General features: G+C 45.9%; 1 protein-coding gene across 1 annotated transcript in view; it reads left to right on the forward strand.

Annotated features, from left to right (window-relative positions):
- LOC138580592 (protein-glutamine gamma-glutamyltransferase 6-like) overlaps positions 1–18,106 on the forward strand; it is a 230,065-nt gene that overhangs the window by 91,292 nt on the left and 120,667 nt on the right. Inside the window, exons 2-3 of the mRNA XM_069651255.1 lie at positions 8,938–9,117; positions 9,949–10,200. Of these exons, the coding sequence (XP_069507356.1) occupies positions 8,938–9,117; positions 9,949–10,200 (432 nt within the window). The remainder of the gene's footprint in view (positions 1–8,937; positions 9,118–9,948; positions 10,201–18,106) is intronic.

Below are 18,106 nucleotides of genomic sequence, written 5' to 3' on the forward strand. Positions count from 1 at the left end.
GTCTTCCTGTCACTCCTGGAACAAGGTAATCAATAATATAATCGGACTGCGCACGCTGCGTCGCCTCGCGTGTGATACGCCCCTCGACAGGAGGGCTTAACCAGCCAATTATCTTCCGTATTGGGCAACTGACTAGCTACCGCCTACAGGGAAACGTCATCTACCTATCGAGTTTCTTGCTCGAACAATAGGGATCCTCATCTACTCATTGATCAATAAATGCCAAATCTTAGGAAACCACACACACACGCACCCTTACACGTAGTCGCGACCTAGGCCAATCAGTGTCTACGAGTGGCCGCACGTGATGTTTTCGTGCTCCGCCCCCCTCTCTCGCGTAACGTAGCCGACTGCTCTCGCACTCGTTCGGCTACCATTCATGTCATTGCCAACACTAAATTGTCAAAACCTTCGTCGCGCACCTGTGCAACACCTCCCACCTCCCGTATTTTAATTCCTCCCCCCTCCCTCACAATTTCACATTGCTTGTTGTGCGTGGCATGCTCACCAAGTTCTCTTGATGCGGGGCCGCTCGACTCCGTGCACCCCTCCAAGCGGCTCGCCACCTCCCCTCGTCTGGACCACGTCTGGACACTCGCCAACCGCGGGCGGGATACTTCTCAACCGGCTCCCGAAGGCCAATATCCGGATTGCGCTGTCCGGTCTTCTCGCAGTTCCGCGATGGTCCTGTAGTCCTCAGAAGGGGGCAACGGCAGAGGGGGCCGCGCCGCCGGGCCTCCTCGCAACAGTAGTACCTGGAAAAAAGTAAAAATAAAAAAGCAGATCTTAAACAGATCTCAGCAGTGCCTCCAACTTGTCGGGGGGGAAATTCTGCCGGGGTCGGCCGGGCCGTCCGCAGACCTCCGGGCAGGGAGGCCCCAACTCCTCCCGTATATCCCAAAAGAGATAGGGTATGAGACACACGCAAGAAGCAAGGTGACTCTGCTGTTTATTAGACAAAACGGCAGGGATGGGTCAAGGAGCGTACGCTTCCGTCCTGACACACACACAATCGTGGGGCTCGCAGGCCCTTTTTACCTTAGTATGACGCGCTACTTGCGTCATCTTACAAAGTTTAGTAAAAAACCTATTTCCACTCTGGATTGGTTACTCGAGTGGTAGGGTTAGTATAGCGCACATATAGAGAACGGTGTTAGTGGCTGAGGGTTAGTCAGGTGGTATTCCTGGGCTGTCCCTTCAATTTGATACATGAAAATTGTTACATGAAGACCTCTGAGGATTGGTCAATGTTAATGGCATCAGTGATAAGAGCCCCATGTTCTGATTGGTCCGCTCGCGAGCCTCCCAGTCTGGGACTATCGCTGTTCCCAGCTCGCGGTGCACCTGTAATTTGCAACAATGTTTTAATATGGGTAGGTGTAAACAATGTGAGGATTTATTCATATGTTGGGAGGTCGACTACTCCCACTGCTGCAGATGTCCAATGAGTCTTTTAATTGTATCTGCCTGTGTCTTCAAACGTGGGATTCAGGCGTCTCCTTCCTCCTTGGCTTGGCATCTTGTCAGGTTTGGCTTTGTCACGTGAGGTGGGACCGTGTTTGAAGCAAAATTCAACATAATTAATATTGTTCTTCCTACTGTGTGCCTGGTTTATCTTGCAGGTGCGACCTTGGCGTTGGCTTGCAGCGTGCGAGATTGCAACATCGTGCCCTTGGCGGTGTGCTTTCGCCGGGCTCATTTTGCAGGGTCAGCAACCCAGTTCTTGCTCATTCAATGTTCATGGAAGCTTTTGTTTGCGGCCTACTTGGGCCTGGTGCATAGATGGAACCGTCTGATGCAGAGCGCTTTAGGTTACGGTATCATATTGCCTTATCCTCAGTATCGTGTCCCCGTTATATTCTTCATTATGGTACATGGCTCTTAGAAGAAGCGTGAGCAAGCCTTTTTAGATAAGTTCATGATGCGTCTTGCGTTTCTGCATTTTGAGAGCCTATGTGGAAAATAATAAAGATGCACGTCCGTGAGTATGTCTGTCGCCTACGTCATAGCACTGAGTATATTCTTCGTGTGCATTGGTGTGGGAGTGTCCGGTGTGTATATTTGCACAGGTGTGCTGACCGTTGGCTAGGTCGTCATGGCATCTCTAACGACGTGTAGGTTTAGTCGAGTTGATCCGTGCCGCAGGTGTCGGCATGGAGAGGGCGGGCTGCTGGGCAGGTAGATGGGCACATCCGTATGTTCCTGTACCAGGTGTCATGCTTCCCCAATGGAAATTGTGGCATTCATGGAGACGCCATTGAATGGGTCGTTACGTTCTTGCAACGTTCCGCAGTGCGCGGTCTAGTGCTTTTCAAGATGGCCGCCCACTCCTTATACTGGAGACGGTGCTGGCGTTCTTCGCGTTGCACCTTCGGTTCTTTCTCCGTGCTGCCAACGCTAGTGTATTTTCATTCTGTGAGCTAACGCTCCGCGTTATTTGCTTCTGACTTTCTCTCCCGCGACCGTCCCTTCGGTTGCTGCTCTGTCTTCATTACTTTCAAATACCTTGTTCTTACCTGTTTTTCTCCTGTTCCGCTCTCCTTCGTCCGTACACCCCGTGTATCGGAACTTCCTCTTCAGCTCCAGCTTCCTCGCTTCTTACCTTCTTGCCTCCCCTGACTATTCCGTTGGTTATATCCCCCGGCTGCTACCTCGTTGTCGGCAAAGGAGTGCGTCTGATTCCTCGAGGCTTCTCGTCCGGAACCCAGGCACTACACAAAGAGGGAAGTAGGTCTCCTTCCAAATCCCGCAATCCAGCAATCCCGCAAACCAGCAAGCCGGCAATCCAGAAATCCAGCAATTCAGCACAGGGTTTTTGCCGGGAGGCTTTTTTCCCTGTTGGAGGACGGTCTCCCTGCGGAGCCTCGCTCTCTGGGGGATTCTCTCCCCAACAGCGTGGCTTCCAGTGGAGACCGACCTTATTTACACGAGAAAAAGAAGACTAAAGAGCCTAAGGAAACACGCAGGAGAAGAAGGGCTACTCTACAGGAAGACGCCCACGAAGGCAAAGGTGAGGAGGAAGGGAGGAAGGATTTGGGTAGTTTTGACAGCGTGCAACGCCAGGAAGTATCAATGGCTTCGCTTGAACAATATCAAGAGCTAGTAGGGGCTATACAAAGTTTGACTGCAGAAGTACAGACACTTAAGAACGAAAACCAGATCTTACGTCAGCAAGTTAATACTCGTGATGATCATAGGAGAGATCTGCCTCCTCTCCCTCTACCTTTTGGTAATTACGATGGAAATCCAAGATCCCTAAGGGAATTTCTAGACTCTTGCATGATCTATTTTGCCTTCCGCCCAAGAGCTTTTGACTCCGACAGAGCAAAAGTGGGATTTCTTGTTTCAAATCTAGCTGGGAATGCCTTAGCTTGGGCAACCCCTCTTATAACCCAGTCTGACCCTGCTATTAATGACTACGCAGCATTTACACAATTGTTCAAGACACGATTTGAACGACCTGAGGTTCAGTTCTCATCCTATGAACAAATAATGGATCTCAAACAGGGTAGTCTGGATGTGCAAACATACGTCTCGTCCTTCACGAGACTCGCCGTAAACTCTGATTGGCCTGATTCTGCCAAACAAACCTTGTTTCGCCGAGGTTTAAATGACGAGATCAAGGACGAAATAGCCAGAACCGGAAGACCACCTTCTTTTCAGGATCTAGTGACTCTGGCTCTCCAAATCGAATTCCGGATAGGCGAAAGGAGGCAAGAACGCAGAAGAAATCCAGCAACACGGATGCCTATATTCCATCCACCTTCCCAGGATAGACATGCAGGTTCCCCTCAGGGAGAGGAACCTATGCAAATAGGGACCACACGAGGTCCGTTAACCTCGGATGAAAGAAGGAGGAGAAGAGACCTAGGTCTCTGTATGTATTGCGGTTCTCAAAGACATCTCTTACGCAACTGTCCAGAAGTACCTCCTCGACGACAGGGAAACGCTCCCCCCCGAACCTGAACAGGGGAAGGTCCGGGGAAAGAAGATCGACTCCCTGCGTAAATCACTTACCGGCGCCTTCCAATGACGATACTCGTCTGATGGTTTTTCCCGTTCAACTCACAAGCAGACATTCAGAACCATGGGAAGTAATTGCAATGTTGGATTGCGGTGCCGCTGGAAATTTTGTTGATATACAATGGGCAGAGAAGAACGGGCTACCCCTTCGCAAAAAATTACAGCCAGTACCCGTGGAAGGTGTAGATGGCCTTCCCTTATCCTCCGGGCCCATCCAGTTTGAAACAGAGCCAGTCAGCATCAAGATATTTCAACACCAGGAGATGATGGTGTTTGACCTCATTCGTGCAGCTCATTTCCCCATCATTCTGGGGATCCCTTGGTTACGCCGCCATAATCCTACCATCAACTGGACAGCCAATACCATTCATTTCAAGTCCTCTTTCTGTGCCGAGAGCTGTTTTCAAGGACTTATTTCTCCGCCTCGATTAGATTCTGCACAGTCCTTGTCAGCAGCCTCTATTCACCCGATTCCGTCTCATTACTTGGAGTTCAGGGAAGTGTTTCTAGATCATCAGCCACATCTCCTTCCTCCTCACAGAAATGGAGATTGTGCCATTGAGACTGTACCAGGAGCACAAATCCCTTTTGGGCGGATGTTTCCTCTATCTTTGCCGGAACGTCAGGCTCTCAAAGAATACTTAGACAGTAACCTTCATAATGGACTCATTCAGGAATCGAAATCCCCAGCTGGAGCTTCATTGTTTTTCATCTCCAAAAAAGGAACCTCCGAACTTAGACCGTGCATTGACTATCGTGGTCTTAACCACGTAACAATCAAAGACCGGTATCCGATGCCTCTTATTAAGGAGGTCTTACAGGCAGTACAAGGAGCCACCATTTTTACAAAGCTGGACCTGAGGGGAGCGTACCATTTACTCAGGATCCGGGCTGGTGACGAGTGGAAGACCGCTTTTCGGACACCCTTAGGTCATTTTGAGTATAAGGTAATGCCTTTTGGGTTAGTAAACGCTCCTGCCATTTTTCAGCGTTTTATTGACAAGTTATTTTCGGATCTTCTCTTCTCCACTGTAGTGGTATACTTGGATGACATATTGGTGTATTCGAACTCGCCCAAAGAACATCACCATCATGTAAGGGAGGTGCTTCAAAGACTCCTGCAGAACCAATTATTTGTGAAACCAGAGAAGTGTATTTTTGACTCCTCTTCAGTGTCCTATCTTGGCTTTATCTTGACTAAGGAAGGAATACGTATGGATCCCGGGAAGATAAAAGCCATCTTACAATGGCCTACACCCAAGAACGTCAAGGACATTCAGCGGTTCTTGGGGTTAGCCAACTTTTACAGGCAATTCATTTCGAGATTTTCCAACATGGTACTTCCTATCACAGCCCTACTGAAGAAGGGAGTGGCATTCAACTGGTCTCCCGGAGCTGATCAGGCATTCTTGTCATTGAAGCAAGCCTTTACGTCTGCTCCCATATTAATACAACCGAACCAAGCACATCCTTTCATAATAGAGGCTGACGCTTCTGACGGAGCGATAGGTGCAGTACTGCTACAAAGGCATACAGACGACAAAGAACATCCAGTGGCTTATCTATCACGCACTCTTACCCCCAGTGAACGGAACTACTCAGTGATAGAACGGGAACTGTTGGCTATCAAATTAGCCTGTGAAGAGTGGCGGCACCTGTTACAAGGAGCTGTTCATCAATTTACTGTTCGTACAGACCACAGAAACCTGAAGATACTCCAACAAATGGAATGCAGAAATGCTAGGCATGCCAGATGGGCATATTTTTTCTCCCAATTCGATTTCACTATTTCTTACATCCCGGGAAAAGAAAACGTTCTGGCTGATGCTTTATCCCGAAGCCAAGGTATGGAGGTTGAATCAACGAGGAGATCTGAAAGAATACTGTCGAACAATTCTTTTCGGATCATTGCCAATACCTTTCTCAATGCTACCAGAGACAGTCTCACCCACAATAAACCTTCCCAGGCATTAGGAGCGCAGTTACAAGAAAGATCTGGATTATACTTCAGAAAACAAGCCTTATATCTTCCCGACAAGGAACTGCAGACTCTTGTTTTGTCCTGGTGTCATGACACTCCATTGGCAGGACACAAGGGCCAGAAAGCTACCCAGGATCTGGTTTCGCGATATTTCTGGTGGCCCAATTGCAATAGCGATGTCAAGACGTATGTCGCTACTTGCCCTATTTGCGCCATCAGTAAACACCAAACGTCTCGCCCGCTTGGTCTACTTCAACAAGAACCAATACCATCTCAACCGTGGACTCATATTTCGATCGATTTTGTGGTCGATCTTCCGTCCTCCCAAGGGAAGACTGCCATCATGGTTACGGTGGATTCTCTCAGCAAATTGGCTCATTTCACATCCTTAAAAGGAATACCTTCGGCTCCGGAAACAGCCAGAGTCTTTTTTAGAGACATTGTAAAACTTCATGGCCTTCCTCAGACAGTGGTGTCCGACAGGGGCTCCCAGTTTACCTCGCTTTTCTGGACCTCGTTATGTAAACAGTTGGGTATTCAGAGGGCCCTTTCATCCGGCTTTCACCCCCAGAGCAATGGACAGACTGAGCGATTGAATCAAACTATGGAACAGTACCTACGTTGTTTCTGTAGCCAGCGACAGGAAGATTGGAATCTCTATCTCCCATCTGCAGAATTTGCATACAATAATACCCGCCACACGGCCATCAGAATGAGTCCGTTTTTTTGTACATATGGATATCACCCTCGCCATATGTCGGTAGGACTACCTGAACCTTCAAGATTGCCCTCTATTGAATTTTTAGTTCAATCACTTAAGGAAACCCATCAGCTCGCCGGTAATACATTATCGGCTAGCCGCAAGGAGTACAAGAGATGGGCTGACAAGAAAAGACTTCCTAATCCACCCTGGAGAGAAGGGTCCAAGGTATGGTTGGCTACAAAGTTTCTACCCCGGTGGGTTCACTCTGGGAAATTCGCGCCAAAATATATCGGACCCTACAAGATCAAGAAAAGGATCAACCCAGTGGCTTTCCAGTTAGAACTTCCCACTCAACTACGTCGAGTTCATCCGGTGTTCCATTCCTCATTGCTCAAGGAATACCGTCCAGATCCTTACCGAAGAAGAACCACCCGACTCACATATAACAAGCCCAGTGAACCTGAGGAGTATGAGGTCTCTTATCTAGTGGATTCCCGTTACTTCAAGGGAGAGCTCCAATACTTGGTCCATTGGAAGGGTTACTCTATTGAAGAACGCACTTGGGAACCCCACCATCATATACATGCTCCCATGCTAGTTCGGAAGTTTCATCGTCTCCACCCAGGGAAACCGGGAGGCCCCCCGGTGAGAAGGAGGCATACTGTCATGCTTCCCCAATGGAAATTGTGGCATTCATGGAGACGCCATTGAATGGGTCGTTACGTTCTTGCAACGTTCCGCAGTGCGCGGTCTAGTGCTTTTCAAGATGGCCGCCCACTCCTTATACTGGAGACGGTGCTGGCGTTCTTCGCGTTGCACCTTCGGTTCTTTCTCCGTGCTGCCAACGCTAGTGTATTTTCATTCTGTGAGCTAACGCTCCGCGTTATTTGCTTCTGACTTTCTCTCCCGCGACCGTCCCTTCGGTTGCTGCTCTGTCTTCATTACTTTCAACTACCTTGTTCTTACCTGTTTTTCTCCTGTTCCGCTCTCCTTCGTCCGTACACCCCGTGTATCGGAACTTCCTCTTCAGCTCCAGCTTCCTCGCTTCTTACCTTCTTGCCTCCCCTGACTATTCCGTTGGTTATATCCCCCGGCTGCTACCTCGTTGTCGGCAAAGGAGTGCGTCTGATTCTTCGAGGCTTCTCGTCCGGAACCCAGGCACTACACAAAGAGGGAAGTAGGTCTCCTTCCAAATCCCGCAATCCAGCAATCCCGCAAACCAGCAAGCCGGCAATCCAGAAATCCAGCAATTCAGCACAGGGTTTTTGCCGGGAGGCTTTTTTCCCTGTTGGAGGACGGTCTCCCTGCGGAGCCTCGCTCTCTGGGGGATTCTCTCCCCAACAGCGTGGCTTCCAGTGGAGACCGACCTTATTTACACGAGAAAAAGAAGACTAAAGAGCCTAAGGAAACACGCAGGAGAAGAAGGGCTACTCTACAGGAAGACGCCCACGAAGGCAAAGGTGAGGAGGAAGGGAGGAAGGATTTGGGTAGTTTTGACACCAGGGTATTTGGTAGTCTGGTAGATAGGCAAACTCCTCTCGTGGCGGGTGTCTAGGCCGTGATCCTCTAGGCCAAGCGCGAGGGGGGAAGGGCGGGAGCCTGGTCTTCCATTCTCCCACTTCAGTAACAATATGAAACAACTACCTGCATACCAAATCTTGCCAGCCATCATCATCATCAGGGTGGCAGAAACTAATGTACCATCTACAACGAAACTTCCACAGTGGTGGTGAAGTTCTTCTTGGTTTCACGCGGGCCTGGGACAGCTTTTGAGGGTTGACTGTCAAGGGTTTTCTGGCCTTCACAAAAAGGAAATAGAGCTTGCTTCACGTTTTCTTTAGATGTTGAAAACTTCTTTGGTGTAACACTACTTGCGTAACTAAAAATAGCACCTTAGAAAGGAGTAGTTGAGTGTGCTTTTTAATTTTAAATTAAACATAATCAAATCATTTCATTGGGCAAAACCATGCCAATCGATGATTCACTTTCTAGTTTACAATGTACTCTTCTTGGATCTGGAGGAGCAGGCCTCATGTGTGTTTATGTGAAGCTGTACAGTGAGTACACACATCCCTGTTTCCCATTGGCCTCCTTGGACATATCTGGATATTTTCCTTTAAGAGGCAGGAATGTCCAATACTTGTAAGGCTGCAGTGATACTGAAAATTCAGTCTCGGGCGAGTGATAGAGTTGATCTTTATCGCAGTTTCATTCTATTTCCCTTCCACAGATTTCCAAGTGAAAAGAACAGACCTGCAACTATCTACAAACAAGAAAGCCCACCGTACGGATGCCTACAACAGCAGCGAGCTGATAGTCAGAAGAGGACAAGAGTTCAGCATTTGTCTAAAGTTCAGTGATGGTGCACGGTCCAAGAACACCAAGAACATTTTGCTAATTGCAGAAACGGGTAATCAGCATGCTCTACTGTATAATATTCTGTTCAAGGAGCAGCCACTGTTTGACTTTAAAAGCACAAGTAGCATGCTCATATGTTTTAGTTTACACAGCTCCTGCTATCTTTGGCATATTGTTTTTACACTAACTCTCTTGCGTGTTGACTGGTGGCTTCTTTACTGACTGTTGCACTAGGTGTATGAACGAGGTGCCATGCAACATTCACATGATGATGGGGTGGGGTGGCGGTAGGTCTCTGTAGGAAGACTGCACTACATACATTTACTGACACAGTAAATGCCTGCAGTGCTCCTTGAGTCACCCAGATCCTGCGCCAAGGGCAATCCAAAGACTTAAGTAAACATGTTAGCCCCCTCTAAAACTCTCCCTCTAGAACCCTTTGTGGTACTACAGAGCCATTCTATTCCTTCTGAGTTGTGCAAGTAGTCATTGGTAGAGGTAGGTGACAGGAAATAGTGTCACAGGGTTACTATGGTGTAGCCAGCTGTTTGTGGGGCTCATTTTTGTACTACAGAGGAAGCAACAACCAAAACTCTGCCCGGCACACAGTGCTAAGCTGACACATGATGAATTTTGCAGCCATTGTTTAAATAAAGCACTGTCTGTATTATATGCACATTTCTGTCCTGCACTCCATGACCGGTCATCTTAGTTGTCGATGCACCTCTACAGGTATTAATATTCCATGGATGTTAGCTAAACAGATAGGTGAAAAAAAAAACTTTTTAACAAATATCAGTGATTCTAAAATTGTTCTTGCTGTGTCTTGCATGAGTTCCCTTTGGTTATGGCAATTCCACTTTCTTTTGGTTCTACCTTTTAGGTCCATCTCCTTCAGATTCTAAGAAAACAAGGGCCATCATTCCAATCTCAAGCTCTAAACTAAGCAATGACTCTTGGTACGCCAAACAGAAATACGACAACTGTGGTGGCTTGAGCCTCACTGTCTCCAGCTCAGTATCAGCAGTCATCGGACGATACACACTGAGTGTTCAAGTGACTGATGGAGCTACTAACCAGATCTTCATGCACAGTCTTGGGTCTTTCATCCTACTTTTTAACCCATGGATTCCAGGTACCCACGACCTCTCATAAAATTGACAGTAGCCATAGTGTAATTTGCTGTGATTGTACTTCATAATACCTAGGTAAAGGACCAACATGAGAACAGACAATTTGGAATTGCCTTCAACTATATCGTTGTACGAAGGCATAGGGGGAAAGTCATTGTTTAATTGATGTACAGAAAGCTACCTTCATACAGCTGTTTAAACCTAGGATCTGACAATCTTTCCGTGAAGAAAAAAGGTAAGAAGATGAGCTGGTCAAGGTAAAAGTACCTCCATGCAGGTTGCAACATTTTTAAGTAAACCAACACAAGCCATAGTCATTCAGTATGCTAAGATTATCAGCCTGATTCATGGAATTATTTGCGTGTAAAATGCACATTTGCGCGCCTTTCTGACCGAAAATCCCTGTTTGAGATATGGGGATTTTCCGCAAGATTGGCGTGCAAATGTGCGTTTTATGTGCAAATAATTCCATGAATCATGGTGTATATTTTTTGAAGCTAAGATGATGTGGCCAGGAAAGGACATTCTTTATTTATTTTTGTAAAGTGTGGATTAGGTTGAGCTGTGCTTCCATCGAACAGGGGTATTAAATAGCTAGTTGTGCTACACAAGTGCCAATTTAATTAGCAAACCTACAGAATTGCATAACAAATTGCTATCAAATTGCTTATTTTATGCCCTGCTAATAGAACTTTGCCCTGCATCACCACATTACCCATTTCCTTTCAGTTATTTTTACCACCACCAATTTATCAGCCTTTTTGAAAGTGTCTTGTACGAGAAACGACCTGATATCACTGTGCAATGTACCACCACCTACTTGGGATCTTCTAAACAACTCATCCAATGGATGATCCACTACACTAACAGACACATCTGCCACGCAGCCCTTCTCTATAGTAGGGTTACGTTTCTTATTTCCTTTTTTTACCTTTCTTGAACTTTCTATTGTACATTTTCACTTATTGAATACCCTCACAATTCATCTGACGTTTCCTTTCTTACCACTTTATGCCTTTTTGACCCCACATCATAGTGTACATTTTATTGTTACCACCTCTCCTAGGGAAAAAAGAACTCCCTTTAGCACCTCCAATCCATTAACATTTTTAATGTATTTAATCCGTGCCAGTATATGCCTCTTTAAGCACTTTATGTTCTCCCCATTTGTTTAGTATCATGGTTTTTCGCTCAATATTGTCATATTTCTCTAACAAAATGTTTAAACAATTTTCCAATGTAGAGAACATAGACTCAGATGAAAGGCTACGTCCACTATGGGAATGGTGCAAACTCTGGTTTTCACTAAATGAGTACAATCTAAATGTGTGGCCATTTCTACAGCGTTGCACGACACATCCAGAAATTCACAACCATTGCTGGGGGATCAGGGGGTGCATCACTAAGCCCCTCCCCCACTGCATCAGCAGTGTTATGCATATCAATGTTGTCAATTATAATCACTTCAGATTTGCCAATGTCTGGCTAATCGGATCTTATTATTCAACATGCTAGCCACATTTCTTGAACTGTTTCCACCCCTTGATACATCTGACCTATTAACTGACTGATCAACCAGACAATTTCCCTGGGAGCCCATCATCCCAGTTGTCTTTGAGTTCGAGTCACAATTAGCATCACTGGCATCCATGCCATCCAGGCTGAGAGAAGTGCAGACTTGTTCAATAAGCTTAGAACCCAAACAACCAAGAGAGGCTGATAGTTCCGACGCCAGATCGGATTCAGTTACAACGTCTTTGAAGATTGTAAACCCCTTCTTTTTTTGAGAAAAAACGAATGATCTTAGAAGATTCCAATCCACCACTTACTTTTGCAGATACTTTAATTATTTTCTGGGGACAGGATCACTGATGCCTCAATTTATAGGACCACAGCAGCGGGTCCTCAATATGCCCCACTGCTTTCAAAATGGTATCATCCTCCATCTTGTTGAGCTGGAGTCCGTTGCAGAACCTTCTGCAGCTGACTTGGATGCGGCCACCCGTCCGCCCGAAAATGTGACTGTGAGGGGCTTTGCGCGCAACGCCCATGTCTTCGCGCATGTGTGTGTTGCTTTAGTGCTGCTCCCCCGTGTTTTATGCCTGGAGGCTCAAAGGGCCCAGCCCTGCAGCCATCATCAGGCATGCTGGGATATGTAGTCCACAATTAGCATGCGAAGTGCAGTTGCTCTCTCCACCAGCACTCAAAAAACAGTATGATTTGACATTTAGCTCTTGAGTAGCTAAGTATCTTTTTAGAGCTTGGTTGAGGTGATCAACATTTTAAGAAACAGCAACCTGAAGGTACTGATTGATAGGAATAGTTTTAATGTTTTTTTATGGGATTATTTTTATAAAGAGTTATTGGAAAAGTTGTCACCTCACTGCTCTTATTGTAAGTATTTATGAAGATGAATTGTGCTCTATTACTTATTTGAATGCATAATATAATGTCAATATAAGTAAACAAAACAAAGCAATATTCAACTATGCCTTCCCGAGGACCATAATATCAAAATACATCCACTTCTGCATTCTTTACTTGTCTAGAGAAAACAACCATAATAATATAATTTGCCAACGCAAATACAAAAAATTATGTGACTTCTCACACAAAATAGTGGTAAGAAGGTGGAAGAGAGGTTTAAAGATATGGATAATTGAACTAATATGTATTGATAACCCATCATAGCAACCTTAATAAGGCTCAAAGTGGGGTTGATCGAGATGGTGGCAAGTTCTGACCATTTAGTGAAATCTATAGCTATACAATACAGCAGGAGGTTGTTTAATCAACATAGTCTGCCTTTTTTTGTTGATGTCCCATCATTAATATATCCAATTAAAATTACAGCAGTCATAGAAAGTACTTCAGCACTTATAAGTGCACCATATTCCAACTTTGCTTTTGACCATTTAAGTTTAAATAGTTTTAGGGGTTGATCCTTTTTATTGTGACTTATGTAGTCTTTAATAGGTGTTTATAAATTTGATTGATATTGTCCACTCGGCTCCAATTAGGATTATGTTATTTGTCTCTATCCCACTAACAGGTAAATAATGTGATTTCCCCGACCATCACCTACAGCCATGGCCGGTGTCCAGGTCAATCAGATGATACCTATTTTTTTTTATTTACTTTTTTTAATCAAATTAATGATTTTTACAAGGAAGAAAGATACTTAAAGTTCAATCGAAAAAATCAATCAAAAACATCCAAGAAACTCGGGAAACTCAAGAGAATCAGAAAACTCGGAAAACGGAAGCCAGTCCGGCCCTGAAGTTAAGGACAAGGTGATGGAAGGAGTGACCCTAGCATCTGTTTCAAAGACTGTGCTGTAGTGATGGTCCAGGCGGTCCTTTCACCACTGTTTAATCTGCTCCACCACAGCTCTTCCTCTTGGATGTAAGATGCCGACAAATGTGGCAGCAGGCATTTTCCGCAAATTGACTGGTTTCCGGGCAGTTCAAGAGCAGATGCCGGATTGTTTCTATCTCCTCATCTTTGTTACAGAAGCGACAGTTATTGGAGCTGGATTGGCCTCTTACCACCAGAATCTCGTTGGTTTCAAGGAGATTTAATCGCGCCCTCAAGAAAAGATTTCTTATTGGTTTACTTGGGAATTTAACCAGGTAGTTCAGAATGGAGTTCAGTTTGTTCAGCTGTAGGGGGAGATGGCTGGTTGTTTTAAACTCAGTGGCACGCTCCAGGGTCTTTATCCAGTCGAGCTCCTCGATTTTCTTTTTTATTTTCATCGGGTTCTGTATTAACTTCTCTTCTGATACCGAAATTTCATTCAGCTTTGATCTACATGCTGTTTCCCAGTTTTCCAGCATTGTGCATCTCGTGCCTTGTTTCTTTCCTGATTATGCCTAAGATGGTTGGACAATTAGGCAGCAGAATTTTCCTTTATAGCATCATGCTGTTGATTTGGGGGGTCGCTGCCAGCGAGAGGAGACCTAGTTCTCTTCGGATCACAAACATGGACGTACATTTTGGGAGACCCAAAATGGATTGCCAAAAGTATCCTTCCAGCCGAGTTCAGAGCGTCGCCGGCGTCTGTGGCATGGCCTCAGCGGCATATGTCAGAGATGGCACCACCTTTTCTTGGTAGAATCTTATTGTCGGGACCAGGGAAAGGGGCCATATTTCATATCTAGCGCACAGGTTTCGGCGGATAGTTTTCTTACTTTTGCCAAAAGGGAATCCTGGAGTGCCACATTAGTTCTGGAGCAGTCAAATGTCACTCCGAGATATTTGAAGTGTTGAACCTTTTCTAGGGCTACTCCTTCGAGAAACCAGCTCAGATGTTCTTTTCTTCTTTTGTATTTTTCCAGGACTAAAATCTTAGTTTTTGCCATGTTAATTTGTAGATCGTTCCCATGTCTAAATATTGCCAGGTTGTCAAGCTGGCGTTGGAGGCCAATGGGAGTGAGGTCCATCAAAATCATATCGTCTGCATACAGCAGACGTGTTGTTTTTTCAAAGCCCATTGTGGGCAGAAATGATCGGATGGTGGCTTCGGTAACCTTAAAGTCGCCCATATACGCTATGAAGAGGGCTGGGCTAGAGAGAATCCATGCTTGACTCCTCTTCCTGATGGGATTTCCTTGGAAAGCAGACCGGCTTGGTTTAGCCTAACTCGCAGCCTGGTCTTCTTGTGAAGGGTGCGGATAGGCTGTAGAATGTTGCCTGGGCAATTCCACTCTCGAAGTTTCCTCCATAAGGTCACTCTATTGACCTGGTCAGATGCTTGAGCCAGGTCAATGAAGGCCACGAATACTCGAGGCGCCCCATCAAAGATTTTACTTTTCAGTGCACTCATAAACATGATGTTAGCAGTGGTCCCAATATTTTTAGTGAATCCAGAGTGAAAGGGATCCGCACAGTCAGCGTTTTTGGCCGAACACCTTGCAGATTACATCGAGGAGTGCAATGGGGCAGTAATTCCCAGGCTGTTCTTTATTACCCTTCTTAAATACTGGAACCACAATGGAAGAGGTCCAGGAAGATGGAATTGACTTAGTGTCTTTACAGCGCTTGAAGATCGCACTATTCAGCTGCGCCCATTCCTCCGGATGTTTTTTGAGGTTGATATTTGTAATGCCATCCGGGCCGGGAGCTCTGGAAGATTTGAGACTGCGTATAACCTCAATAATGTCCTCTTTGTTACTCAGGTCTATCCATGGTTCCGTGTCAATATTTTCCTTGGTGACAAGAGATGTTGAGGGAGGTTTAAAAAGTTGACTGAAAAAATGTATCCAGGTCTCCTCGCCGATGTTATTTAACGGGGATTCCTCCGTTGGTGCAGCAACTGATCTCAATAGTGCAGAATTCACGGGGATTATGACTGGACACTTGCTTTAGCATTTGTTCCGCATCCTGCTGGTACAGTGTCAAACGATGTTGCTTGGCCCAGGATTTATAGGTAGATTGTGCTTTGCGGAGGAGGTCAAAATTTGCTTGTGAGGGCTGTGTACAGGCTAACCGCTTCAATTTCCTTAATTCTCGGCATTTGTCCACTAAAATCTTACAGTATACATGGTTACGGGGTCCGAGCATAGAGCAGGTCTTGTTTACTGAAGATGTAAAAGGAACCAAAAGGGGCTGATAGTCTGGGGCGCCAGGAGGATCCTTTGCTGGCTTTACTGCCGAGCTCTTTAGATATTGTGATGTTATCATCATCACAGATCTGGCGGAAAGTTTAAGGTGGTTTCTTTGCTGGTTACACTCCACTTGATGTACCATGGAGAGCTTTTCAGTCTTAGTTGATTTCCACTTAAAGAGAACTGCTCACGAAGATCTGGTCGAGATCCGCAAAGGAGTTCCCTTGCGACCAGGTAGGAGCTTGAATTGCCCTCGGGAAGAGATCGCCTGCATTAAGAAGACCTCTTGATAACATTAGAGCATTCAACTTGTTTCCTCTGACTTCTCTATAGGATACCGGCTTTAGTTGGAAGCCTGTGTCGTCTGGTGGACGGCAAATAGCGTTGAACTCGCTGCATATTAACACACTTGCTGCAGGATACTTCACAAGGGCTGCGTCGATGGCTTGTTCAACCGTCAAGAGGAAAGATTTGTCGTCCATAATCAGAGGGTTCCAATAAGCGTTCATGACAATCACCAATGATGACCAGGGTGGCGTGGGTGGGTCTGTAGGTTGATCCCATTGTAGTAAGGTAACGAGGAGGTAGGTAGATGTCAACAATGCTTCCTGCAGTTGCAACCCACTGCCTGAATGAATCGCAGTTAGGGCTCCTTTATTAGCCGGGCGAAGGCTAAGACATACCCGTCCATTGTTGGTTTATTCATCATCCAGGATTCCTGTATACAGAGAATGTAAAAAAATCCTAGATTTAAGTCGCCCTCTTTGGTCAAGTGGAGAAAGCCCCTTGTATTCCAGGACCCCAAAACCAGCTCCTCTTTCACTGTGGTTGATCGGGATGTTCGGCCGTCTAGGGGGAGCCTGACGCATTGCTATTGCTTCCTGGTGTTTATTAAGGCTTTGGGAATCCAAGACCAGAGTTGTGCAAGAGGAGCCTGCTTTGTTTTTTCTTGAGATGCGGTTCTGTCGGGAATTGGAACTTGTGAAATCATTTGCTGAATCAAACAGAGGGAACCCTTTGGAAAGCGGCCTATATCCAAGGAATCTTTGTAATTGGCGTTGCTCGCCAACTTTTCCGATGCCTCAAGATGAGTTGATTTTGTAGAGCATGAACTGAGGTGGTCGCTAGTTCTCGGATCACTAAAAGAGTTAGCTCTTGCTTCTTTCAGGTTGTTATCCTTGGATAGGTACTCCTGGGATGTCCTTGAGGAGGTTTTTGAGGAAACAGGCGCGTAATGAACCACACTGCTGGCGTTAGAAGGCCTGACAACATCTGTGCACTTCGTTTTAAGCAGAGATAGACCCTTTGCAGCAAGTTCGAAGAGGTCCTATCCTAATTTCAAAAGGTGTACAGCAGCGTCCGCAATCATATTTCTTACCAAGATGAAAGAGACGTAAAGATAAGCGGTAGCTTGTTTGCCTTCATGGATCGGTTTAACCAACGCAATGTCGTCTGAGCTCAGACGGCTCAAAGATGGAATGCATTTGAAGAGATTGAGCACAAAGCCGCAATTGAGAATTATATATTTTTTGTTATCCAGAAGTTGTTCTATCTTGAATGTGCGATCCAGCTTTGCTCGTAAGGATGATTTCCGAGATCTTGGTTTTGAGTTGCGTCTTCGCCGTCGCGGAGTAGCTTTTTTTGAGTGGTAGTCTGCAGAGTCTTTGGTGTCCCTCTTCGGTTCCTGGTGCCGGCGGTCTCTGGTAGCAAGTACCCAGCTGGTCTTACTGGGTTTAGGCGCAGGAGACGGGGAGCGCATTGTTGCTTCCTCTCCTCTATTGCTTATCACAACTGGTCACGATGTACCATCTATGCTGGCTTGAGTATTGCAGCATGTGTGTTCATGCGGGGAGCTCCTCTCTTCCACTGGACCCCAAGTGGGTTTGTCTATGAGCTTCTTGTACCGATTTTCAAGGGTCTGAAATTGTGATTAATTTCCTTCAGGAGTACTTAAAGAGGGGGAGTCATCCTGCACTTCTGAGACTGGATAGACTCTTAGGTTCATTAATTCATTGTCGATGTCGGGCTCCGTCGGCGAATTTGAAGATGGAGGGCATGAAGTAGTTTCTTCTCCTGTAAACTTTCGATTTGTTGGCCAGTCTTTTAATGTGCTTGATTTAATAGTCACAGTGCCAGCAAGAGCTTGGTTCAGAAGCCAAATAGAAGTTTCTCCCTCATTGTTTAATGAGGCCGCTGCTCGGGGTGGTTGCTGCAAGCCTGTTTGCAGGTTTTTTGCTATCAGCCTGAAATTTGACAAAGGTTTTTGTCTGAAGAGGCCTTTGCCGACTGAACAATTTTGCTT

The sequence above is a fragment of the Ambystoma mexicanum genome, chromosome 3p, assembly GCF_040938575.1.
Source record: "Ambystoma mexicanum isolate Mex_15411 chromosome 3p, UKY_AmexF1_1, whole genome shotgun sequence".
Taxonomy (NCBI): Eukaryota; Metazoa; Chordata; class Amphibia; order Caudata; family Ambystomatidae; genus Ambystoma; species Ambystoma mexicanum.